Genomic DNA, 27,447 nt, shown 5'->3' on the forward strand with positions numbered 1-27,447 from the left:
TACAATGGAATAAATTCATTCGCAGCAGAGACAGAATAAGACTGCTTTTATGAAAATTACAAAGAAACATGATACAACAAAAATAGGGTGTGGGGAATTTTCCACTAAGATTAAAAATGAAAAACAAAAAAAAAATATTCACTTTTTGAACACCATTATTATTCAAACACATACGAAGTTTCAACCTAGTTTTTTTCTTATACATGGGAAACACTGTTAAAGTGAATCTTCAAGAGTGAGAAGGCACCATGAACTGTTGGCCGATACCTTTAATGCACACTCAAGAAAGAAGAAATGATCTGGCATGATGCAAAAAATCATTAAGTGTTTATATATATTCATATATCTTTTCATAAAAAAAAAACCAGCGGCAACAAGTCATTACTTCAGTGCCAAAATGTACTTTTGTCTGGCTGACTCACTCATTAAGATGATTTCTCGCTTAGACCTGCATGGTATTTTTATACAGTGGTGAAAGTGGGTGATTTTGCGTTGTTGCATTTCATATTAGATTGGTAAATCAGGCGTTTTCTAGGTTCTGAGAAGCCAATCCTATGAAGTATTCCTACACTCTATGCAAATGGAATAATTAAATGCACTGTCTAGAATGGAATACTCATCTGTACGACGTGGCAATTCCACTGGATTCAGTTCGATATGTAATGTCTTGTAGCAGATGTTATAACAAAAATAACTTTTGCTTTTTGATTTACCTCACTGAGGCCATTAATGCTGTTCCTATAGTTGGTTTTCTGGAGTTGGATGACACTTCACTGCTGTCCAAAATGAGTTTGAACCTTAACCCTCCAGAGTTTGTTCACTTTGTTGCTTATATTATTGCACTAGCTACTAAAGTCTTATATCTTCCTATATAAATCTAATTGTTCAGAGTGCAGATTCTATATTTAGATAATGAACTGTATGAAATAAATAAAATAAGGGGATTTTCTGGTCAGAGTTGCTGATATGTTGAATACCTTAATTATTTCTAAAGTAAACAGTTTTGGTGTATATTCTTAAAAACCTATGGTCATTCAGCATAAAAGCCTTGACGTAATACTTTAAGAATGGATTTGTTTTCCTTCTCAAAAATGCATCAAAGAATTGTTTTAAATACAGAATCTGTGAGGCTTCCTACAAATTCATCTAAATTGTAATACAAACACAGTTTGTAATTCAGATAATATAGAAAGTTCTCTAGTGTCCATTGAAGTAAGGTCCCCAAAATGCAGTCTGTTTTGTTTCTGAATGGGAAAACATTGCAAAACATTAAGCAGTTCCACTGGCTGAATAGGAGAACTGAGGAAAATGAGGTCTTCTCTCGTTATCTACACAATCCATGCTGTCATCTGAAAAATGAAAAAAAAAAAAACCACAAACCAAAACAGTAGACAACATTTGCTTCCTTTTTGATTTTAAGTAAACAAACAGTAAGATAATGCATAGTAAAGTTATTTCAGAAAATTTCACTGTCGCCTTCTTCTTCCACAACTTGAAGGGACAAAGAAACAGGAAGTCTTAAATCTCACCCCATTAAATGGGCATCACAGAAGATCCCGATTGTTGTATGTAAACAGTTGTTCGGATGTCCATTTAAAATTGCTAAGGGCTGCATTGCTTAAATCCATATTCAGTGTTCTGAATTTCTGGCAATTGCTATTTCAGAGCATCAAGCGTGCTCAGTTACCATGAAAATAAAATATACTTTGATTGAATATGGACATTAGTCCACACTCAACTGACTGCTTGCATACACACAGTGTGTGTGCAGATGTACACATGCAAAACTCACGAACAGAATTATTCTCCAGTGGGAATGTGCAGATTTGGAAAAGACAACAGTACAAATAATTTCACATAATTTACCAACTTCTTGGTCAAATACATATATGGAAAACCAGTGAGTTTAAACTGATGCTTTTTCACATGGTCTAAAGAGACCAGGTAACATTACAGCAGATTATTTCTGGTGGTCTGGAGAACACAGTGGGAAGCATTTGGGAAAACTTTACCTTGGTCAGGAGGAGTGATTGTTATCATCTGTGCTGTAAATTCTTCATCAAAGTATCTCGTATCTGTTTCGGATGTAACTTGTGGCTTAAACAGAGGTACAAGCTATGAAAAGAAAAAAAAAAATACCGTCCACTTACAGGTTCTTGCAGTACTGTTTGAAACAGGTAGAATTTGAAATAGAGTTATAAGCTACTGTGCCTTTTCCTACATTCCTAAAATAAGTTTAAAAAATGACAGTTCATAAAGAAGGGACCATATACAGTAAAAAGTATTTATTTAGGTGAGCCCTTCCTATTGATGGGGCATTTAAGGCATTTTGTCCCTAGAATTTAATTGCACAAAGAAAAACCTAGAATCCTAACATTTCTTCAAGTAATAAATAACATGCTTACAAGTATTTAAAAATAACAGTATATACTGGTTCCCCACCTAATTATAAGGCCATTGTCAACTGCATCTAGTCAGATTTATGCATAAGGAGGATGAAAATGAGTAAAAAAGATGCTTAGTGATACCAAACTGATTACCTAGACTTGCGTATTGCCACAAAGGTTGTAACGTTCACCAAAAAAAGTCAGCTACAGAGCTACCGTGCCCATGCAGCTCTGACTGCAACTGTGCTGTCAGTCCAACCAACCCAGGAGAATTTAGGACAAGGCAGCAGCAACATTAAGCCTTTATACTCCCAGTTCCCAAAAGCAGTTTGATATCAACTCTGAACTTAGAAAATCTGGAGCACTTCCAAAAAAGCCAAGCACACTTAGCAGTGAACATCCTCCTCTTGTTACACCACGAGTCGCACTATTTGGGTTTTATTCTTGACACTCGCTTGGGCAGACAAGCTAGAAATCATCCATGTGTACCTAGGCAAGCTCTGGCAAGAGGAACTCCAGATGGAGCAGAGCTGCTTGACTGGGGCTGGAGGAGGAGCCCGCCTGGGAAGCGGAGTGGTGGAGCTGGTTGCATACAGATGCACAGAGTTGGAACACGTACAATTTTGGAGGGCAAGGGAGCTGGGATTCAGACCTCGCTCACCTCCCCGCTGCACGGTGCGGTAGAAACAAGAATGTAAACACTGTTCTTAGCCCTCCCACAGAGGACATGTAATAGCTCTCAGCACTGGGCTTCAGTTCGCCCACCACTGGGGTTAAGCATGGGCATCTTTTAATAGCACAGAGCCACACCAGGCAACAATTTAGGAGCGTGATTGAGGAAGTATACGGCTTCCAATCTGAAACTGCAGGGAAAGGTTTGTCAAGGCAAATGGTAAATTGCTCCAACTGGAATTAAGCAGTGACCCCGAGACTTGCACTTCTGCTCTTCCAGAAATAAGAACGATACCAACAGAAATCACTACCTGGAAAACACCAGCAAATCTTAAATGTACAAAACACCTCTTTCCCACCTTCGATCTGAATAATCATTTGCTTGGCAAGTTGGAAAATAAGAAAAGCAGTAGCTTCAAGCTCCCTATCGTCAGGATCACCTTTCTGATCTGTTTTGAGAGCAACTAACAGAGTGTTGTCCTGTCTTACAAACAACAATCCAATGAAGCTCCTTCATTTTCAATGTAAAGACTTTAAGAAATGGAATCTACACATATTGTAGTATTTCCAAATACAAAGAAACATTTACTGTTTAAAATCAATCTATAAAAATTCAGGGGCATAAATATTCTGTTGATTATGAAACAGTACAATTATAATATACATTCATATTTATTTTTTTTTTAATTACTAATGATCCTCTGTGCCTAAGGACAGCTTAAAGGAGCCTGGCAAATGTTCTTGTCAAAAAAAATTAGGTCCTTCAAAGTGGTCTTTATGTCCTGAATTCAAAAAGCAAAAGGAAACAGGATATCCCAAAGTCACAAGTCACTCTGAGCCTTACAGTCCTCCTGAAGCTATTGAAGAGGGAATGCTTCACATTATAATGTTAGTAACACTACTCTCAATCAAGTCACACCAACATATTGTATGTAAAAACCCTGCTGAGGATGAGCATTCTTTCTTTCACATTTTAACTTTATTCTCTTTCTCCTTTTACCAGTTTTCTGCCTACTCCTCAAAGTGAACCTTGGCTTGGTTTTGACAAGCTGTGTGCGCTCACATGTGTGAAGTTCTATCTGTCCTTTTAAGCTAATGGTGGTTTTGGCACTTGCAATGCTCCCAGTTGCTCTAGCTCGCTGTGCGCAGCACAGAGTGATTTAGGACTTGGGCACTGCAGCAGACACCTGAACTATGCACATCGGAACGACTCGGAGCAGCAATCCTAAGTCAGAACACACGTGTAATGGGCTAGTGCTGCCTGTATAATTTTCACTTTCATTTTAGTATCTGTTAAAAGCAATTTGAGACAGATTATGATGCACCCACAAGACAATTTTTTCTTCCCCTAGCTGTCAAATTCAGAACATTAAGCTGGAAACAGAGGGGAAGCCGCAGAAAGCTCTAACGCTGGCTTTACCAAGCAAATATGTTGCTTTACTGAAAAGCTGTCAGTGCAATAGCTCTGCAGTTCAACTGGCAGAGAGGTGCCACCTGTAGCCTCCCACTGCTGCAGACCAGCGTGATACCCGCAGGCTTATGTTGGTTTAAGAGACAAAAAAGACCAGAAAAAAACATGTGATTAAAATATCATTGTGTATGTTTCGCTTGTGGGTGGGCAAAATACTGCAAATTAAATTGCACCTTTCTTTGCACCAGAGACAAATAACAACGCTCTTCCAGGAGAGTCTAGTGAATATTTTAAATTCTTGGGACAACCCCAGTTATTCAAAACTCCTTATAATTCAAAGCAAAGCTATGTTTCCAAAAAGCTTAATTACAAAGTAAGTGTTCTTGATTACCCCAAATCTATATTCATCAACATATTCACCATTATCTGGAGATAGTGGGTAACCAAGCTTAGCACATGAACACCTCTAGGCAGCTCACAAAATCCAGCTTTTATCCATGAGACTGCATTTCAGGTAAATGCTGCAAGATCCTCTCTGGACCACCCAGAACACAGGCAGCAATTACTCACAGGCTTTTTGAAATCTCTTCCTTTGCACAGCATGGCTATTTCAGATGCACGTGCTAACGGGACAGGAGCAAAACCAGAATCTAGCCTCCCTGGATATGCCAAGGTCAGAAATAGTCTCAATTAGCACACTGTTTTCTCCAAAATATGTAACATTTGGAATTTCCTGGTAATTTCCACAAGAATCTGAGTCAGTACTACTATGGGACAATTTATGAAGGCTTTCTCAGTCCCACAGATAAATAAATTGCCTCTAGTTTGTGTGATTTCTCCTCCATTCGAGGAAACCAGGACTACCAAATAACAAATAACTTCACTGAGGACATTTGAGCCCCATTATCAACTTTTTACCTTAAACTACAAAAAAAAAAGAAAGCAAAACCCCAAGTATTCAGTTTGCCGGCTGGGTGAAAATGGGGATAACCTCCTGTTTAGCACAGTAATTCAGATATACTTTTTACATTATACTGAATAAACTCCACACAACTCCCTCCTGCCCTCATGACTGCACGCATCTCTCTCTCAAGGGATGCTTTGAAAGGACAGAGGTCTAAACTCTATCTACACTTTCAAGGCACAAAAACTTATTTTATGATTTTCCAATTCCCTTTAGCCACACAAATCTGTGAGGAAGTGAAAGAAGAGAAGGAAACAGAGCACTCTTTGTAGTTGTATACACGCACTGGACAATTCTCCCACTACGGTATAGAAACCAGTGGTGTTATGCTCTGTTTTTTTAAGAATACAAGCATTGCTCATAGATCACCATATTAGTTTTACCAAAAGAATCCAAGGAATTAAAACTCAGTTTCTGCTAAATTTCTTACCTGCTCCCACCAACAGGAGGGAGAACTAAACTGTATTTAGAGATCAAACAAGATCTGGTATCCTGAGTGGCTGCAGGGGGAAGGAGGGAAATCAAGAAAGGCTGGGATTGAATGAGATCATGTAGCACCAATAGATGAATCACCATATCCACGTTTTAGTTAGCTGCATTTCACATGAGTATTACAGAAAATGTGGCTGGTGAGAATCAAATGGGAGAGGACTACAGCAGATCGCCCTGAGAGCACAAAGCAGGGCATCTTGGAGGAATGGAATGTTATCTGTGAATGAAGGGACAATGAGGCGTAGACAACTGATGAAACACACTCATACAGAAAGGGCTGGGCTCTTTGACTTCAGTGGCTCCCACTGGAAAGCCTACAAACTCAGTGGGTCTCAATGAAAACCAGTGAGAAACACCATAGCAGACACTTCACTTCAGCCCTCTTGTCACCACAAAAACCTAAGTATTAGGCTTGGTTTGATGTAAAAGCCTACGCTTCTCTGCACTTGCCTATTCAGTCTAATTTCATCACTCAAGACAGGAAAAATGCAAAGGGAACAAACAGCCCATCTTCCACTACTGCTTCTAGGAAGTTTTGCTTCAGGTTCTCAGGAACCAGCAATAACTCCTGGGCTTGCAAGAGATGTGTTAGTTGATAGCAAGGAACAGCAAAAAGAATTCACAGGAAAAGTCACTTTAAAAGCTTATGTACGGTCTAGATTTGGAAGCAATTTTGGTTACATCCTATTTATTCAGTCACAGAAACAAGTATCTCATAGAGATACTCCTCTCATTGTGAAAAAAAGCTTTGGTTCAGAAGTAATCTGATTACAGTATTTTAAGAAACATGAAGCAATTTAGCCTTGCTAAAACAACTGCAAACCTCTTCCCTGGAGGGCTTCTGTGTACCTTACAGAGGGCAACAAAATTTGAAACATTCAGTATATCCACAGTTACAATTCACCTTGGGAAAACAGTTGCACAAGTACCTTTTTCTCGTATACATCTTGCCAAACAATGCCAGCAAAGAATTTGTGCTGCATAATCTCCTTGGCATCATCAGGACCGCCACCTAACCTGTTTGGGGCAAAATAAGTAATTAAATGTTTGAGTAGAGTTATTTTTTCTCATGCAATTTTTATTAAACTGTAGTGAAGAAATTCTGAGTTTATAGAATACATTTGGGAGCAGTTCTAGCATTTGCTTCATATTTGTTTTTTTGTGCAAGGCCTGCAGGATAGTCTATTTTAGGCTTCAACACAGTTCCACTAAAAGATTTGAAAACATACTAACAAATAGAATTAGAATAAAGGTCTCTCTTAAACAAACAAAGAAAAAAAAAAAAAATCACAATTCAAAAGACCTGCCCTTCAGGAAAGATGCTCTCCTAGGGACCACAGTAGATCCTGCAAGTAAAAGGTCTGAGCTACACACCCTTCTCTCTTTCTAAATTAACAAGTGACTACCACTTAGAATTTTCTAGAGCAGAGTGATGCCAGCACTAAAACTGAATTTGATTTTGAAGTGTAAGAGAGGCAAGGATTTTTAAGACAAACTGATTTATGCAACCTGATTTAAATTTCCATTAAAGAAAACAGTTGACAACTGCAGTGATAATATCGTGTTGTATGCAAATCTTTCCTCCTCCTCGGCTTCACGAAAGCACAAAGGGTGTTTTATTGACTTAAGGTATATCAAGATAAAGCACTTTTATTCCAAAATAAAACTGTCCACACAGCTTATAGATGCAATCAGTTTAGTTGCAGTCTTGAGCTAATAGATGCTTAAATTTTGCTGTGGAGGTTAAAATGTTCTCTAAAAGACTGAACCACATCTGCAAGCAAAGGCATGCACTGAGAAAACAAAACACATACTGAGTAATCAGCAGGAGACTTACTTTCAGGTAACAAGGTTAAGAAGACGCCCAGGATTCTAAGTACAAGAGGTGCCACCACATTCATCCAGGCTGACCTCTAGTATCTGCCTGTTCTCCGAGTCTTGGTGCCACTGGCAAACTGAGATATTATCCCCATTTTAAGAGCTTGGAACAGTGCCTTTGCGTGACCAAGGCTAGAGCTATACTGCTACAGAAAAAAGGGCCAAAGACTGTTCTTTGAACCCGAAGCCAAGCTGGCCGGTCAGGCCTCCACCCTTGCTGCACAGCAGTTGGCCCCGCATCTCCTCCAGGCCACCTGCGGTAATGTTGCAGCCCTAATACATGATTATTTGGGGACAGAGGGGAGGGTTTTGGTTCAAAATATCAGAGATAATGTGAAGGCTGTGCTAAAGCCCACCGAAACGGTATTTTTACAGCTTGAGACTGCACTGCATGGTGTGGGATGTAGCTTGAAGGCACAGTGCTACTGGGACAGTGTTGGACGATCGTTTAGCGCGGAGGAGACAAATACTGTGACGCTTTGTCCACACTGCCGACTGGGAAGTGATCCCGGTGCATGCAACCCTCTCAGCCATGCCCGAGCACTGTCTTCAGAGAACGCAAGCTGGCAGAGGCCATCTGTACCAGACAGACCAAGCAGCAGAGGTGCCTGAGAGTTCAGAGTCCATGCTCGCCTCCTGGCTCTCTTCCATTTAGCAGCACAGCAACCTAAAGGGTCTGCTCCTTCACGTTCCTTCAGGAAACGTGCAGTGGAACAGGGAACGGGTCCCCAGTCTTCCAGTACCAAAGTGTTGGGTGATGCTCTCCTTCCCCAGGTAAGCTCTAAGACCAAGCCTAAGTTCACCCTTGAGCTCCACAGGCCAAACCAATGACTCTCCCATCTGCCTGGCAGCACCTTATACAGCTGCAGAGCAGCCTGGAACAGAGACGAACTCCAGGGCAGCCTGGGAACAGAGACAAACTCTGCGAGTAATCATCTCTCAGCTGGTTTCCCACAGGTCTAGAGGCTTTGCCAAGTCTCTACCAGGCTCCTTGTTGCTTCCCCAGCACAGATGACGACAGCCAGTGAAGAAGAGGGTGGAGTCGATCCTCTTTATCCACAGATGACCACAGACTGCACTTCTGCACAGAAGTCCAGGAGTGACCATGAGCTAAGAAGAACCTGAATCGCATTTTGCAGAAGCATGCAGGAAGGCTGGCTGGCCGCACCCACATAGGAGTGTTTTGGAGAATACGTTATCTAATATGAGCCTTTGTTCCGTGAAGGGCAAACACATACTCAGGGAAATGCCAAGAAAAACCCCAGATGTTTTACTTACCTTTTAAAAATCTATACTATTAAACAAATCCATTCAAAGCAAATGGGGAAATGATAGAAACCTCATATTTTGGATATGGGCTTATTCCAAAATACACTCTTGTTTCTCAGAATTATTATGAAAGGACCCTCTCAAGGAGAACAAAATTATATCAGCACCTAACGCAAAAATCATGGTTAAGCACCACTGAGAACTGAAAGAGCACCAGGTTTGTCTTTTGTAAGGACATGCAACAACTGCAGAAAAATACAGCAGGAATAAAAGTCTTGAAAAGCTTCTTGTACAATAAAGTTAAATTCTGTACACTTAAGTCTTCAGACAGAACCAAAACCAGTTTTAATAGGACTTCAAGAGAAAAAGCTACTGAGATTTACAGTATACAAGGAAATATAACAGAAAGTGTAGAGGCCAAAAAGCAATTAAAAAAAAAAACAACCAACCCAACAACCAAAAAACCCCCCAAAATCCTCAAAGCCTAAACTTCTGTCCAAATTGGTCTCCTTAAAAAATACCTGCCAAACAAGTCTCGTTATTCATTTAACTTCCATCTATATTTGAGAGCCTTTGTTTCTGTATTTCAGCTAAATCCCAAGGAGAAAATTATTAATAAAGTGCAACATCAATATTAAACTGAAACAATTTCCACATTTTTAATTTTTCATGAAACTGTGTATTGCTTGCAAGTTCCTTTAATCATTTAATGACAAATGTCTGTGCTCCGCAAATCAAGGGCAATCAGCTATCACTCCACAGATAAATAATGTGCAAATATTTTTAAAAATTTATGTAATTTTTATATATATATATAAATATAAATATAGTGTATAAACACACAGTCAATAGTGAAAGTACTATTATCACAGGCCAGAAGATTGCAATTAGTGGATCACAGGAAAAATGCTGTTTCTCTACTTGTCCATGTAAAAGTAAGCAGTGCTCAGCACCCAGGTCCATTCCCAGCTCTTTAAGAAGAAACCCACAAACTTCTAGTTTTATAGTTTAAAAGTTTCTATAGTAAGGACAGCCAGGGCCCAACACAGGAAAGTGGGCAGCAACCGCCTTCACTCTGCCCTGCCAAATAATCCCATTCATAAGCTCGTGCTTCACCATATTAGGAGCCACAATACAGAGTCTGACTGTGGGCGAATCCTCGTCTGAAAACTGTCATACTTTCAGGTGACAGATTTCTGTTGTTTATAGATTTGCACGTGCACCACCCTCGTCTGAGAAAACAGCCACAGTTTTAGACACCACTTCTGCTGCCGTTCTCTTTTCACATGATTTCTCCGACTCTCCCCTGCCCCCAAACCTGGTTCTACAGCAGTGCAAATATACCCACCAGGCTCGAGAAAATCAGCACAGCAAAAGCTATTGGAGTTCACCAGCTCAGAGCACACAGATGCCTATTTCTCCTTCCCTGATACAGTCAGGATGGAGACTAGTAACTTATTCTACCATGAGCCTTACCTTCAGAGGCCTCTAATAGCCACAGGGAAAAATTTAGGAACTGCATCTACATCGCTTTCCTGTGACCAGCACTATCAGCACAGAGAAGCTCTGCCTGGCTTTGGGAACAGCATGATTTGATGACTCCAGATTTGGAAGAAAAAGGCCACATTATTCCCAAAGCCCTGTACACATACTTTGGGGGCTTTCCTGCTTAGAGTTTAAGACTTTGGAAAGCCTAATGCAACTCCCTGGTCTGTGCTGAGCTTTACTTCCCCATTTCTTCATTAACCACCTGTGTGCAACACAAAAGTAGTGGATCCAGTAACACTGGAAAAACTCCCACTCCCCAACGTTAGTAACCACAGTCATGTTTGAGGATACTGAGGCTTGGGAAGTCTCTAAACTACTGATTTCTAGAAAGCTGGGAAAAAAAAAAATCTCTTTAAATTTGCCTTTTATGTTTTCCTCAGCTTCAATTTAGATCTCTTATGGGTGAACTGTTTGAGTTTGTCCAAACTTGTTCTGAATAGCTTTGGACTGAACTGATTTAGACTAAAATTATCATATAGAACAGCTAAATCTCAGTCTACTTCAAAGCACCTGGTGAAACATACATGAAGACTTGATGAGCACTCCGCAGTTCAAGTGATACCCAGGACACTGGAGCTGTCTGGAGATAGAAACACTTTTGTAGTCAAGACACACCTATTTCGGAGCAAACATAAGACACTTGTGTGGTTTTAAAACTCTGGATGCCCACAACAAATGAAGTCTGCTGCCTAAGAGGACCAGCTATTCAAGGTGACGTCCTCCTGCCTGCCACCAGCTAGCTGCAGTCCCCATGACTGTCACCTCTACCTCTTCCAAGTCCAGCAACGGCTGCATGGGCTGCAGACCGAGCTGTGTCCGAGAGCAAGCTTCCTTAAGCCATCTACCCTTCCTGTAGCAGAGCACCACAAACAGAGGACACAGACATACGCCTTAACTACAAATCGCCTCCTTTCATGAGGAAAAAACCCAAGGAGTTTGGTTTTCATGCAGGTAAAGGCTTGATTGACCCTGATATTCCTGAGCATCTGCAGCCAAAGTTGCACTCCGGACTTGGAAAGAATGACCATCACTAGAAAGAACAAAGTGCCAGATCTCTGCGTGGCTGCAAGGACTGATCACCAGTTCCCAGCAACCACCTTCAGCACTCCAAAGCCACAACTACAACTCTGTGAAATTATTAAATCTTTTAACAGGCATTTGTGAAATGCAAGGTCCAACAGCACCACAGAAGACAGAAGTAGATGAAGCAGCTTGTGACAAACCCCATCTGAAAGAGGCTGAACAACCCTGACCTATGGCAAGGAGCACTAAGGCATGTAGTGAAAACACATGATCAAAATTCAGATGAAACTATCCCGAAGTTCTCTCAAGTTTAAAACCTGCCAAGATTCAGAGCTTGCGAGACACTCTGCTGATTACAAACCCACCCACTCATCTAAACGCAGCCCGTTTACATGGATCACTCTGATCCCTGCCCACTTTCACAGGCTGCAGTCTCCACAGCCAGAGAAAGAATAATAGAAGTTAAAAACTTGGCTGTTTTATGTGTGAAAAAATGCTCTGATTACCTCCTTCCACTTGATACATGCCACAAAGCAGTGAAAGAGAATTTCGGGTCACATTAGAAGGAAATACTTACAGAATAGATTTTTTTCCTTCTTAGGAAAATTAGGGCTCACATTACAAGATTAATAAACTTATATCAATCCCAAAAGAAACTTCAAAATTCCTTTTCTCTTACAAAATGGATTTTATATGACCAAATTTAGAAAACAGCCATGATTAAAAGCAGAATGCAATTTATTGGTCTTCACATTTTCCCCATATGCCTGTGAGTTTGAGACTGAACTGGTATTACTGAACACAGAGTGCGAAGACTGCTTCTACATATCCAGCTCAGGTACAACAGGTAATTTTTAAGATTTAATTCACTGATGCAGGTCACAATTCCCTAGCTCCTTGATATTTAACTTAAAATATCCTCATCACTGAGCTTCATTATATCAACCTTTTTATTGTTGGGTTTTTCTGAGGATTTTACGGGAAGGGACAACATCTCCCAGCTTCATTTTTCTCATGGTTTTGGCCGTCTCCTCCGTCTCACTCTGAAGTTCATCAACAGTTACTAAATGCTGCCAATTCTGATGTTTTCTGCCACAGACAACATTATGATGACACCAACTTCTGTCCACCACTGGGCTTTGTGGAAGAGGGGATTTCTGTTGAATTACACAGTGGTTCCCCAAAGCATCATCAATGGCCTAATGTCAACCAGACCACTGCACATTATTTAACTTTTCACTGAGTGCATTTCGTAGCTATCTGGCTGTTTTTCTTCAATATGGCTCCATGAACTCACTATGAGTCAACTACCAAGTATGCCAATCACCCACCCCAGCACATAGACCACACAATAAAAAGAACATAAAACTACAAGGCTAGGACTCAGGACTTCTACCCCTAGTGCTTCCAGCTCAGTTCTCTGTACTGTCTGAAACGCTATGAAGTGCAGGGGATTTGCAGAATCACAACTTCAATTAAAAAGTTGGGTGAACAGTGATTGGTGAGAAACCAGTATTTAAGAATGGTCCATGATCCAAAAAGCTTGGGAAGCACCAGTGTAATTAGCAAGCTGCGGGCCTGTGTGCAGGCTTGTCTAGTCTATAGTTATTTCTATCAGCAGCATCAAAATCATCTCTCCAACAGATCAGAGCATCACTGGTTCAAAGCCTGCAGAAGATACATGTGAAGAAGTGGCTATTTGTATAAAATGAGCATATTGTGGAGTAATTATTGGCATTGGGAAAACCTTGTAATTAGAAACAAGTGGCATTCTTTGTTTGTAAACAAATTACATTTTGGTTCATCAGAGATGCTCCTTTAAGAACAAATACAGCAGATGCTGCTTGTTTCCAGTGACTGAAAGGCCCCACCTGAATAAACTACAAAAGGGTCACAATTGTATTTAACCTGTGCTTTCCTGGACAGGAATCCTGTTGGCAGGGGCTGCAATGACGCTCGCAGAGCACAGTACCTGGGGGGGCTGCTAATCAATTACACAACCTTCTCCTGGAGGTCCCCTTGCAGGTACTGGGTTCAGGAGGTGCGTGCAGGTGTTGTCACCTAGTACAAGGCTGGCCACGTTCCTGACTACAACTGTTCGTGGCTCCCCATGTCACTGCTAAGTTGAATCCTCCGGCAGTACAAATTGTGTATTTGCGTTAGAAGACCTCTCAACAGGATTTTCCATCAAATCCAGTGATGGAAATAGCCTACAGCAATGACAAAAATCCTTGCTACAAGTATCCACATACTGGCAAAAAACATTCTCCTGTATGTGCATGCGCGCGCGCACACACAGGGAGACTAAACAAACATCAGAAAGCAAACCGGAATACTCTGCTTGCACCTCACATGAAAGATTTCCTATTTGGGGCCCATTTACAGTGTAAGGTTCAGGACAGGAGATCAGGGGCAGAGTCACAATATTATTTGTTTTTAAAATGTCTGGGTTGACAAGATGGCAGGTTTTTAAACTGATGTTTATCTTTGTGCAAAGGTCAACATCCTTTTTGGATCTTGTTCTATTTTCTGTTTGTTAGCCATTAAGAGCTTGGGGTTTTTTTGTTTTGTTTTTTTCTGGTTTTAAATCAAGGGTTACTTTTTAAATAATACTGCATAGCAAGAAAAGAAAAAAAAGGAGAAAGTAGGAAAAGTAGATTAAGCATGGTATGAACTCCACCACAAACATGGTACAAACACCACCACCTACTGTCTAAAGCAGGATGTTAAATCACTTGCACGGATTTAAACAAAAATTCAGAAACTGGACAGCAGCCTGAACTGGGACAAAAGGTGAAAGCATTCAGCATAGAGCAGCTTATAACCCACAGCAGCCATTGGATTCGTTATGACCGAAGGCAGGGTTAACTTGCTTTGTCCCAGGCTGTAGTTTTGCGTTAATGGCAGCCATCATATTCTGAAGTTCAGCCTTCTGACCACCAAAGTTGCTTCATGTCACTATTTGCAGTGTTACTGCATGTCAAAAGTTAAAACAAAAATGAGTAGGTCCACTTGCTGCATCTTGGTGGATGATCATTTTGAATGGATTAGAAACAAAACTACCATTTTGTCTGAAACACCTTCCTCAACTTTAAATAAAGAAAAATGGCTGGCATGCATACATGCAATAGCCCTTTGTGCAGTACCATTTTCAATTGTTTTTCAATGATGGCGATATTGGCATTTCATAAGGCAGCATAGAAACAGTCACTTTTAAGTCACCTGTCTTGAAGATAGTTCCCTTTCATAGACATGCCTCTGCATAGCACAATTATTAACTTCTTTGTGAAGTTTTTTTTATATTTCTGAGGGCATGAGTGCTTAAAAGCACAACTATTAAGCAACAGTCTCACCTTTGCTTGGGATCTTTCTTCAGCAAACCTGACAAGAGAGATTTTGCTTCAGGTGACAAAGTGCGTGGAAATCTAATCTCCTCCATAAGGATGAGTTCAAAGAGCTTTTCATGGTCCTGATTGTAGAAAGGGAGCCGGCCACACATCATTTCATACATCACAACTCCTAAACCCCACCAGTCCACTGCACGGCCATAGTCATTGTCTTCCAACACCTGCAGAAATGTAAGGAAAAGGCTTTAGAAGACATCCCCAAACCAGGCATAAACACAGAACTTGAGAGGCAAAATCTACCCCAGCAAGTTCATCTTTTCACACGTCACAGCCGTATCTACCAGCAGAGTATTTGCAGAGGATCCATTTGAAAAGAACTGGCATCCATGTTCACCGCACGACGTGAGCAGAAGGGGGAAAAGGAGGCAGCAGGTACGTTACGGCAGCTTCCTTCTCTTCTTCCTCCCACCCTCCCTCACATTATGGTCATAAGCACAACCTTTGAAAGCCCAAAGGCTGAGAACTGTTCTCATGTTACAAAGCCAGCTGTTAAAATTCTCACTTATTCATCACAAACTGTTCCAAATGGGATCTAATTTTTTAGAAAAACCACTAAGGAGCCAGTACAGGGAGAGCGGAAAAGACGGTCAACCTGTTATGTCACAAGCAACAAGCCAAACATCCCCATCATCTTCATATCAACCTACACCCCTCAAAGGGTGGCTCTGCACATCCTGAAGGACCACCCACATATACTAAATGACTAATCTACATTAAAACACTAAGAGCCAGAACGCCACTCCTAACATTTGACTGGCTGTAAGGCCATAAAACAGCAGCCAAATTGTCTGGAAATGTTTCCCCTCCTCCCTCTCCAAAGGCACTTGCTTACTAGCTCTAACACTCCTGCCTCTGCTTAGAGGGCTGCAAACCCAGGAACTGTCAGTGGGGTGGACTTCTGCCAGGTCTCACAGCAGAAGGAGTCCAGCACAGTTCATTTTTCCCTTCCCCTGGGCACTTCTACCTAACAAAGCCCCAGCTGGTGCAGGGACTTGGGACTCCAGCAGTGCCCTCCATCTCTCCTGCTTGTTCTGGAGAAGCCCTGTCGTAGTGCATTTCTGATCTTCTGCACTGAAGGTTGCTGAAGGGAGTGGGGAGTGTTTTGTGGCTTGTGGAGTGGATGTTACGAGGACTTCTCTAGACTTTGTGTCTCCTGTGCAGTTGTCTGTAGCTGACACCAACAGTCTCATGTTCCAGACCCTGTCCTCAGGTTTTAGTTGCCATCTTCACTCTTTTCACGGGTCTGCACTCAACTGCTTACTCTTGCTAAGAGCACAAACCACGACCGCACCACCACCCTGTTTTTTCACTGCATGGTGTCTGTGTGAGCTTTAAATTGCTACAGTTCAGAATACTTTACACTCAGAATTAAAAGGGTGAAAGAGCCAAACAAAGTTGACCCAAATTTAACAGAAGCAGAATCTGAACCTCTTACAAACCTCGATAAAGGTTTTGCACACAAAAAAGAAGCATCGAGACACTCCACATAACAACTGTTTGCGCTCTGTCTCTCTTTATTCACTAATTATTCCCCTTAATTATCTGAACGAGGGGAAAGGGCCTGCAGTAAAAATCAAAAGGCTGCCAGGTATTAGATTACCCCACGTTGGTCTATTTACAGCATCCCCTGCCGTATGATTCACACCAAACGACAGCTGGCTGTGCAGCTGCCCCGTATATGTATACGGCCGACACAGCTGCTGGCCGGACAGGATTCCAGGAGCCAGCCCTGTCCTTCCCAAGGCATCGCGGCCCTTCAGCTCACAGGAGATATTGTGTGACAATGCAGTTACCGCTCTCTGAGTCACCCCGTTCAATAAGCGCTTCCTGTTCACACTCCCCTACACTTGGGTTACCTAAAATAAAACAGTCATGGGGCCTCCGATTTTTATTTTTTAAACTGCTGCAAGAGATGCAATAGGAGAGACTGAAAGAAAAAGAAAACCACAAAGCCTTTATTGTGTATGTAATAAACGCTACAGGTGCTTTCGAAATGCAGCAAATACTTCAAATGTTACTTTAGTAAGCTTATTAATAGTCTGTATTATAATCTAGATTACTAACTACAACTCTTTCCTTCACCTCCATTAATTCTAAACAGACAATAAAATGCTTATTTCTTCAAAGTTCTTTATCACAACAAGCATACAGTCTTATTAGTGATTGCACAAAACAGAGCAATGGTGTTAGCATCAAAAATACACTGCAACAAAAAAGGTATTGCGCTCATCCATGATTTATTTCAACACACAGGATAGCTGGGGAGTAGTAAAGTAACAAGGTCATTTCACTTAAATTAAAGGATCATCATTTCCTAACGAGCAGCTCCAGACTGCTGTGAGATGGAATTTGAAAGAGAAGGTAGAACAGCTGTAAACATCACAGCCATCAATGCATTTGACACATCAAAGTTGACATGGTTCAGTCACTGTCATCCATGCACAAGATTCCAGTATGAACCTAAAAACAACGATGCAACAACTGTACAAACATGCCGCTATGTCGGATTCAAGTTACAAATGCAGACAAGAAGATCAAGACCCCTGCTTTTAAGGATGTATGACCTTAAATGCACGGAATATTGCTCGTGCACAATTTCCAGATTTTTTGCATGCTACTGACCAGATGACAAAAGCCTCCAGAATTTAACACTCCAACTCACAGATGGGATTTGCAAGTAAGGGAGAGAGCGGGGTTAATCAAAAGGATTTGTCCTTCAGGGTTTTGGTTGAGCCAACTCACCATAAATATTAAAAAGAAAAATAACAGCAAATAATGTAACAGAGAGAACAACATAACGCCTGCACAGGGAATTCCCACATTCCAAGTTAGGAAAAAACAAAACCAAAACAATAAATATTTTTAGTCTCCTCAAAATCCTTGATGAGAAACTGAAGTTCAGCAGTTGATTTTAAGAGGAAAGCTAAAATAAAAGCCATGTTTATGAATAATAAACACTCTGTTGTGCTGCTAATTACTCCCTGCATCAGTAAATCTCAAATTGTGGTGCACAGACCCCAATTTAGATTCACTGAAGACTTCTGGTGATCTGTGGAGAGCTGGCAGCTATCATGAGACTGACTCCACCTCCTTGCTGCAAGCTACTTCGACAGGTGCCCACGTTCTTCATTATTACGAAGAGACTGGAGGCCCTTGAAAGCAGCTGGGAGTTAAAAAGAAAGAAAGAAAGAAAGAAAAAAACAAACAAAAACCAAGAGCACACTGCCACCGCTATGCAAGCAAAAAGTGCTGATCAGCAAAGCCATCAGCTCTCATTAGAAGTATTCCTCCTCCACTTTGGTTTGCCATACTTTGTACTTCTGCATACTTCAACTCCAGAAAAGTTTGCAATGCTCAACTCTCCCATCTCGGAGAAAGGCTGCATCCTGGCTGTGCCAACAATATGTAATCTGCCGGCAGTCCAAGGCTTGCTTCTGCCTGTGCTCCGAGCTGGGTGGAAGTCTTAATGCCATGGGTAGCAAAGGCCACCCACTACAAGGCAACCAGCCCTTCTGCGAGGCACACTGCATTAGCTCAGGCTTGGTGCCCTACTAATACAGCGAGTCTGCTTCCAGACAGCTCAGAGCGTGGGCAGAGAAAACTAGCGTCTGCCTGCAAAATACCATGTATACATATATTCGCTATCACACAATTTCACTTTTGATCTGCTTGTAACTAACTCAGAGCTATATAACACCACCTCTGTTGCACAACTCTCGGAAGGAGTATTTCCAGGATGAAAGTTGCAAGGACACCTTTGCTTTATACTTAAACCAAAAAAAAACCAAACAAAAAAAACCAACCAAAAAATATCAGGCCAAAAAAATCCCCAAAACATACAGTTTGGGGACTGAGATCCCCTGCTTGGCTTTATTTCCTCTGAAGCTGAAAAGTTCAAATTAACATTAAGAAACATCTTGTGCACTTACAGTCACAAAACAGTTGGCACTTTTAATGCACACCATGCTAAATACTGCAAAAAAAAAAGCTTAGTCTGTCCTGTTTGTGAAAACATGTCACCTTATACTGTGTTCAAAGAGTAAAAGAACTGGACAATACTTTTACTTCTTAATCGAAGTCCTGTTAATAGCTTTCAAATAGGCCAACACACAGCAAACAAACTGCAGAACAGTCACCAATCCATCACGTAGTATTTGAAGTGATTTTAAAGGGTTTTTTAAAACTAGATTTCTGACACAAGAAGCAAGCACTGTTCCAGTAAAATGTAAATATTCCCTAAAGTGGAAGGAAGATACTACCCTGCCCCAAAATTATCACATATCGTTATGCTAAGATAGGTCCCAGAACATGATGAATAAAAGATTTTCACTATGTGTTGTTATATAACAGTAGTTACTGTATGAACACATTATGGCACAGGAATTATTCTGTATCGCTACTGCTATCACGGATGGCATTTAAGATGATAATTTAGTACAATAGCCAACATAAACATACCTCTGGTGCAAGATACTCTGGAGTGCCACAGAAAGTCTTCATTGTTGCTCCATCCTTGATGCCTTCTTTGCACAGTCCAAAGTCTGTTATTTTTATGTGTCCATCTTTATCCAGCATAAGATTTTCCAACTGAGAAGAAAATCCAAATGAAAGACATTATTATGTGTAACATACACTGCTCCTGAGCAAGTCAATGAAAGACATGAATTTCTGCAGATTATTTTTCAACCTTGTTCTCACTGGGGTCAGAACCATAGCAACTGCCAAAGCACGTATGATGTAAATATACATTTATATCCCTTTCCTAAGTTCTTTAGGGAACGTTAGGTAACTAATTTGCAGTCTTTGGGTAACCGACCATATAGACAGAAAGAATCCAGAATGTAGACATTGTATTTATATTTCTACAATATTATCACCAACAGAACACCAGTTCTTTTAAAAATATATTAAGTATTCCCCCTCACACAACTTCATCCCTGTTTTTACTCTAAGTGATTTTGTGAAATATTCTGCATCAGTAAAGGATAGCAAATGAAACAAACAATCCAATGCAAGGCTAAGGAACCACTTCCAAAGAGACCCTTATACATGAGAATCACTTTTTACATTTACTCAGCACCTAGCCTGTGCCACTAATTTGTCAGAAAGCCATCCAGATTTCAGGACAGAGTTTCTACTGTGTATGAAATAAAGCGCAGTGTCAAAGGAATCATGGTGGTATGGGAGACGAAATCCCAGCAGGAATCCCAAAATGACTTTGACATAGCCTAAAAACATTACACAGCATGCTTCACTTTAAATTGCTCCTAAATGAACTACCAGTATCCCCCATCCTCTCCTGAAAACACTTCTCAGGAAAAAAAAAAAGAAAAAAAAAAAGCTATTGCTGCATTTTTCTCAAGAATTTCCCACGTTTGTTTGCTCTGAGATTTCTTGTTTTGCTGGGTTTTGGGGGTTTTTTTTTCCCCCCTTCTGTGCTCACCAAACAAGTAAGCAACTTGAAGCTTATCCAATTTTCTAACTGCAACAGGTACTATGGAGATAGTGCTGCGCAGCATATCGCAAGGAAGGACAACATCCACACAGTATGAATTTGCATCTATCTGATAAGACCTGGGATGAAGAGCCCAGGATTATGTTACACCATGCAGAAGAGCCAGCAACATTTCTCTTAACATAAGAGAACATAAGCAGGCAAGTGAAAATGCAACCCAAGTAGCTCAGTAACCCTTCAGATTCTCTGAAAAGCTGCCAGGGTCCTGATAAATGCGTTATACAACCTCTTAGACTATAAAAGTGTTTAGATATCCTGTAAAGTCAAGTCCAACAGCTGCAATAACTGTTATGTCGAAGTTCAGTCAGGAAAGGCTTTCTTGTAGTTCAGGCTCATTTGCTTTTGTGACTAAGAAACAAAAAGCACAAACCCAAAAAGCCTATGAAATTATTTTTCTATGTACCTTCAAATCTCTATAAACCACATTCTTCTCTGAATGCAGGTAATCCAGCGCTGAAACAATCTCAGCTCCATAAAACCGAGCCCGGTCTTCAGAAAAGACACGCTCCCTTGACAGATGGAAAAACAACTACAAGAACAATAATTTGTTACCTTTAGATTGCACGTTTCTGAGTTATGTCTCACACTTCGCAGCCCATCCTGCTTGGAATGTGATACCACTTAAGAGAAAATCCCTTCCCATCCTCATCCAGCTGTGTTCCCAAATGTGTTGAAAAGCATCATAAATTAAATGATTAGACAATTTTATCTCATATTCACAGATGCACACTTATAACCAGTTTGTGTGCTACACATTCTTGTACTTACAGAAAATTAAAAAAACTCATTGACTGAACTACAATTACATATTAAAACTACAGCTTAATGCATGATTTAGAGACATGTTAATATTCCAACTTTCCATTCTTGACTAACAGTAGTTTGCTGTTTCTAGTTCTCTCCAAAGTAATGCATGCTCACAATATTCATTAAAAAGTGTTAAAAAGTTGTCTGAAGAGCAACTAGAAAGCAACCTTGCCTTCTTGAATTACTAACTGTCAGATTACAATATGTTGCTGTCATGTAAAATATGAACCTACACCCAAAAACTCTATTCTCTAAAAATGGAGTTAAGAAAATTAAGAGTCTTAATTCTTAATATTAGTTAAACCTGCAAACAGCTGTTTAACTGGGACAACTTGGATTAATTAGAATTGCAAACATGGACCTTAGCGAAATAATGTCAAACAGAATTAGTAGTAGTACAGGAAAATCCTAAAGTATTAAACATTATTACATTCCCCTTACCTCCCCTCCATTAGCATACTCCATAACAAAACACAAGCGATCATGTGTCTGAAAGGAATACTTTAAAGCCTGAAACAGATTTAAACCAAGACTTAGAAGACAGATCACACTGACAGTTATAAAAGCATTTTAAATAGAATTTCAGAAACGTAGACACACATGACATTTTCTATTTTAGTGGATGTTTTGTCCTTGGATCTTACATAATACTTACACTTTCCTGTTGCAGCTGAGGACTGATCCACCGCAAACTTATTTCATTAAATAAATTTAACAAAACTTTAAACCAATCCCTTGCAGAAGCTATCAGTAACACCTATAATGCCAGGAAACAAAGTCCTGGCCCATTAACAGTGATACAAAATGTACCAATAATGGCTCTGAAGTTTCCTCCCCTGGCCACAAGCTCCCACAGTTTCATCCCACAGACAAGAGGCCACAACCAAACGCCAGAGCACAAGGTTTTACTGCACTGGCTATAAGCCCTCTTAGATGAAACACATATATTTACACACACCAGCACCCTGGTCTCTGCCCTGCTGCCTCCAACTGCTCCCCGTTGACAGCCTGCCAGAGGATTGAGCAATGCTGCCGTCAATTTGTGAGCAATTCACAAAAACAGACCGGATGGAGGGTGTGATGGAGCATCACAAGGTGCCTTTGTACAGTCCTGTCACATGTATTCCTGTGGCAAAAGTAACAACAACTTGTTTGCCACAGTCTTAAGTTTTTTGGTCATAACCCTGTCTCCTAGCTGACTTCTCAAGACAGCCCTTGTTTTGGATATTTGGGTTTATGAAAGCATTAAAAAGAAAATACCGCATATGATATCATCGTCTTCATTACTAGGGGTGGCATTTTCAAACCAGTCATATTTTTGCAGAGAAAGGGAGGATCGGGTTTTAGACATGTCAACAAACATTTACTGATTATACCCGATACAGCCAATATTTACTTCCAGAGGCCACACTTAAAAGGTCTAAATTCCAGTTAAGCCCTTGTGTACCTGGATGAAGGAAACAACCGGGATCCTACAGAGGTCTCTTAGAGGGCTTAAGCAGTTGGAAACAATTCAGAGCCAACTTGTAATAAATACTAGAAACAAAATCTTGAGGTGGAACTTCGGTATCTAAACTCAACCCAGAGAGACTGCTGGTGTTGGAGGTCTAAACTGAGAGTATGGTTTGATTTTACAGCTAAGCCAATCCAAAAGGAAAGCAGCAGATAAAACATGGTCTTGCTCTTCCCTGTCCCATCCCACATGCTCCCACAACTACCCTTTGGCTGGCACTACCAGTGCTCTGATTCCACAGTAAGCTGCTTCTGGGAGCTTACAAAAACAACAAAGGCGGTCAAAATTAAAGGGTTTTTCCCCCACTCTATCTTCTTGAACTTGTTTGTCACAAGATCAGGGTCACCCTGATCTCTGATACAAAGAGGAGACTAAGCATTTGGAGGACAACGAAAGCAGATACTTCTCTCAGAGATAGCAAGCCATTAAATGGGTGAGCCATAAAGTCAAACCACACCCTAAAACACTGTCTTCAAGAGGTACTGAGGACCTGCTCTGCAAGAATCAGAAGACTTAAAAAAGCATTTTAATTTGTGCTTCCCAAAAATGGAAGGGTACAAAAATACACAGCCACTCTGAAAACACAGATCTCTGATGTATTATATAAATAATAAAAAATAAGTAAAGTCTTGGCTGTCATGATGTTAAGTTACACTCAGCAGAGAGAGAAATGCTTACTGTTAAGAATGGATGCCGCGAGTTCTGTAAAACACGGTTTTCTGTCAGCGTGTGCGCTACTTCATCCTGAAACACAAGCAGAAGGAAATCAGCAAAGTGATTCCTCAGGTCAGGGGTCCATTTCAAACACTAATGGCGCAATTCTTTACAAGTACTCAGAGAATCCTTGGTATGACTTTCCCAAAGGCTGTATCAAGGGTGAACCACATTCCCAAGTTTCCCATCTACCCACCTTTGCTACAATAACTTCCTTCTTCAGAATTTTCATAGCATAATACCGTCCAGTTGCTTTTTCTTTAACTAAAATGACCTTTCCAAAAGTGCCTTTTCCCAGTAGTTTAAGGTATTCAAATTCATTCATGGTCTGTTAACGATACAGATAAACAAGAACCAAATTACATGAACTAACAGTAAGTGTATCATTCTCAGACTAGAATTTCTCATTCACATGAGAATACATTGCATATGTGTTTTTTTTAAATCCTTTTGCTTAGTAGAATTCAATCAAGGACACAGAAGCCTAACAGCAGCTACAACTCAGAGTGACACATAAGTAGCCAGCCCCATCAGTGTAAAACCACTGACATGATACAAGGCTGGCACACATACTTGGTGATGACACTGGTAGATGGCTATCTTTTTTTTTTTTTTTTTTTAAACGTCATTGTTTTTCCCAAAACTGAAACTTATGAAAGGAAGTGGGGATGACAGTGGTGAGATAAGGACACAAAGAAGTGCCTTAGTACAATCCACACACATAGCATTCGCATGGGAAAAGGTTCTATCAATTCTTTCTTACAAGATTAGGTGGGAACGCTTTGGAAAATGGAAACGCAAACAGGAGACCACAAGGAGGTAGAAAGAAGTGAAGGGAGGCTGAAGACAGATACCTAAAAGGGCTCCACAGGGCAAAGATCTCCTCTGGCACATACTCCTTTCATGGAAGGTCGTTGCTGAGCTGACCCTGTGCATTTAGACAATGCTGTGACTGACGCAAAAACCCGCCGTCTAGGAACACTATGGACAGACACACAGCAGCTGTCTGGGAGTTAGCCTAAACCCTTAATCCGGAGCAATTAAATCCACTGGACCCACCCTAAATCCTGCAAATCCACTGGAATATCTTTGCACCAGCCTGCAAAGAGTTTACACAGTCACACGGTCCAGCAGGAGCTATGATTTCAGGCTCTGTACCACAAACCCAGAAGTGAGTTGGCCTTGAAAGCCATCCAGTAAGGACATCTGAACTCAGAACTCCAGTGGACCCAGACAGGCTTTGCTCAGCACAGAGCTCAGCTGGTACCTGCTCAGCTCAGACAACCGTTTCCTCCAGAAGCTGCATCTACAACCAACTGTGAATTGTTATGGGAACAGATGCGTGTTGATGGCTATTTGTCTACATTCGAGAAGACCTAAAAATACTGTTATTCCTGCTACGCTGACTTACCACTTTGTGTTTTGGCTTTGTCATAGAAACTTCCATTTCTTCAGCACCTGAATTATCACTGGGAGAGCCAGATCTAAAATCCATCATCTCTTCCTCTTGTTTCTTGAGGCTGTCTGCTACTGTTTGGATGGCTTTTGTCCATTCTTCCCTGGCAAAATATAAGCAAAGACATTCATTACTTGTGACTTTGGATTACCGTCTGCCATGGCAAGAGTCACCAAAGGATACAGAGTAACTAATGTTCTTTGCTGCATCAATGCAACATACAATGAATTATGTGCATTTTCAAGCACTATGAAAATGCATTTTTAAGAGCACTTTTAACATACATCTTTATTAATCGTACTGGAAACAAGAGACAACTGAAGTCCTCCCAGTTTGGATACAGTATAAGGCTTTTCAGACAACAGAATTTCTAATAGGCATTCAGTCAGCAGCTCAAGATATGACCTGGTGATACAGACATTTACATAACAAAAACAGACTTGCCAAAACCAAAAAGCAAAAGGCTCCCATGCAGCACAAAGCAATTAAACACAGCTTCTCCATTCTTATGGTGCATTGAAACACATATATCCAACTGCTGGGGGCACTATGCCACCTCTTCGCACACATATCCTGAATTTTAATGGCAAGGGGTGTTCTAGAAGGTATTAAAGCCCAGTATACTTAGGTTATTCCTCTGTTGTAAAGAGGATGACAGAAATACAGCAATTCCTGTGTATATTTTCACAGAATGTCAGCAAAAGCAGTGACATTTTATCTTGGGCACAGGTCTTGGTTACGATACAAGTTTCCACAGCTGTTTCAGCAATGGGTGCTCTAATACTGACCCCTTCAACTCCCATGGAGACCACTTCCACTCCAGTGTCCTTTGGGAAATTTCACACCTTTGGAAACTACTGAAGTGAAAGTTCTTGGCCTTCATTTCACTGCAAATTTATTGAATGTAAAGCATCCAACTTGTAAGGGCTTACGGGGTTTTGGGACAGGCTTTAAGACAAACAGGGGCTGAAGACATGTTCAGTGGACTATGTGAATTTACCATGTTTTACTATCTTTTGTATCTGTGGGAAACGGGATGTAGTGGTTTAGTTGGTATTTTCTGGGCACTGGCTAAACTCTTCTCCCAAGGACACCACAGGTAAAATACTTCGCTGCTATGGCAGGAACAGAAGTAGCCAATGCCGAACAACTCTATATACAACCTGCAGTGAAGCCATGCCATCCTAATCAATGTCAAATTTTTCACTGGTTCTATGAAATTGTTAAGGGGAAAAAAAAAAATTGTATCTGAACATGTGAATTTCAGTTTGTGACAGACGGAAGAGGCAGATCATTTCCCAGAGGAAGCAAAGTCCATGGGAAAAAGTACCCAACATAAGATTCTAATAAAACCTGCACCAATTACACATAAGGTCTTTCCCACCCTGTGCATTTTTTATCTTGGATTTTGTCTGAACGTGCACTATCCAGCCCTGTCTGGGGCAGCAAGGTAATGCTAAACATTCTGCACATTCTCCCTACACTCCCAGCACAGACTACTTCATTTACCATCATAAACACATTCTTTTGTTTACTAGGCATTTTTCATATTCAGAACAATTACAAAAAGAACTTTTTCTTCTGTGTTTTTATCTCTCCATCTCTCTCAAAAAAGAAATGTTGGTTTTAAAGGCACAGAGAAAGCTAAAGGCGTATCTACCTTCACATCTTTTTTAAGATTTGTTACTGACTTGGTTGAGATCTCGGCCCTCCTGAAATGAGTATCTTTGATTTCTGGGAGACCAGAATTTCACCCTCAGCTTTTATGTCTCAAGCGTACACAACAAAGGTGACTAACACTCCGAGCCCTGAAGTGTCACAAAGCTGACTTAATTGGCTAGGAGGGAACAAAACAAGACTGAAACACAATCTTCCCCCAAGTGGAAACTGTTATTCACTCCCTTTAGGGTCACTGACCACAAAGCTACTAAACGAAACAAGGACCAGTTCTTTTTCTTTGCTTTTAATTTGATTTCACCTTCTTCTGATCACTGTAACAGAATCAAAACCAATAAACAGGAACCTTCTTTAAATCAGGGCATGCAAAGGCTATGGAAGAAAAAAAGCAAAGATTATTAGGTAGAATTTGCTGATCTTAAAAATAAACATGTGCCAGTATCATATCTAGGGAGGACAAGGGTTTTAAAATACCCCTTCCCCTAGGGCAATGGTACTGGAATAATTTAAGTTCAGTTCCTGAAGAGCAAGTAAATATTTAAATACTCTGTAGTTGTAGAATAGCTGTGCTGGAAAACTGTTCTCTCAGGAGGTAAGAGATCAATTCTCCAATGATGAGAGCACAGGATGCATGCTCTTAGCTTTGTTTCCTAACAGCTAAAACAGAAATCTGCACCTGCAGCAGATAACTATCACTTTTATTATCTAATTTGC

General features: G+C 40.6%; 1 protein-coding gene across 1 annotated transcript in view; it reads right to left on the reverse strand.

The window, feature by feature from the left end:
• The window catches only part of AKT1 (v-akt murine thymoma viral oncogene homolog 1), a 67,117-nt gene continuing 39,670 nt past the window's right edge, over positions 1-27,447 (reverse strand). The window contains exons 4-13 of the mRNA XM_010584118.1: positions 25,012-25,159; positions 23,797-23,928; positions 23,565-23,630; positions 21,815-21,883; positions 20,970-21,095; positions 19,510-19,638; positions 14,998-15,212; positions 6,856-6,943; positions 2,013-2,115; positions 1-1,349 (exon numbers count right to left, since the gene is read on the reverse strand). Coding sequence (XP_010582420.1) covers positions 1,270-1,349; positions 2,013-2,115; positions 6,856-6,943; positions 14,998-15,212; positions 19,510-19,638; positions 20,970-21,095; positions 21,815-21,883; positions 23,565-23,630; positions 23,797-23,928; positions 25,012-25,159 — 1,156 coding nt within the window. The 3' untranslated portion in view covers positions 1-1,269. The remainder of the gene's footprint in view (positions 1,350-2,012; positions 2,116-6,855; positions 6,944-14,997; positions 15,213-19,509; positions 19,639-20,969; positions 21,096-21,814; positions 21,884-23,564; positions 23,631-23,796; positions 23,929-25,011; positions 25,160-27,447) is intronic.

Source organism: Haliaeetus leucocephalus, unplaced genomic scaffold (genome assembly GCF_000737465.1).
Source record: "Haliaeetus leucocephalus isolate CR32 unplaced genomic scaffold, Haliaeetus_leucocephalus-4.0 Scaffold944, whole genome shotgun sequence".
Classification (NCBI taxonomy): Eukaryota; Metazoa; Chordata; class Aves; order Accipitriformes; family Accipitridae; genus Haliaeetus; species Haliaeetus leucocephalus.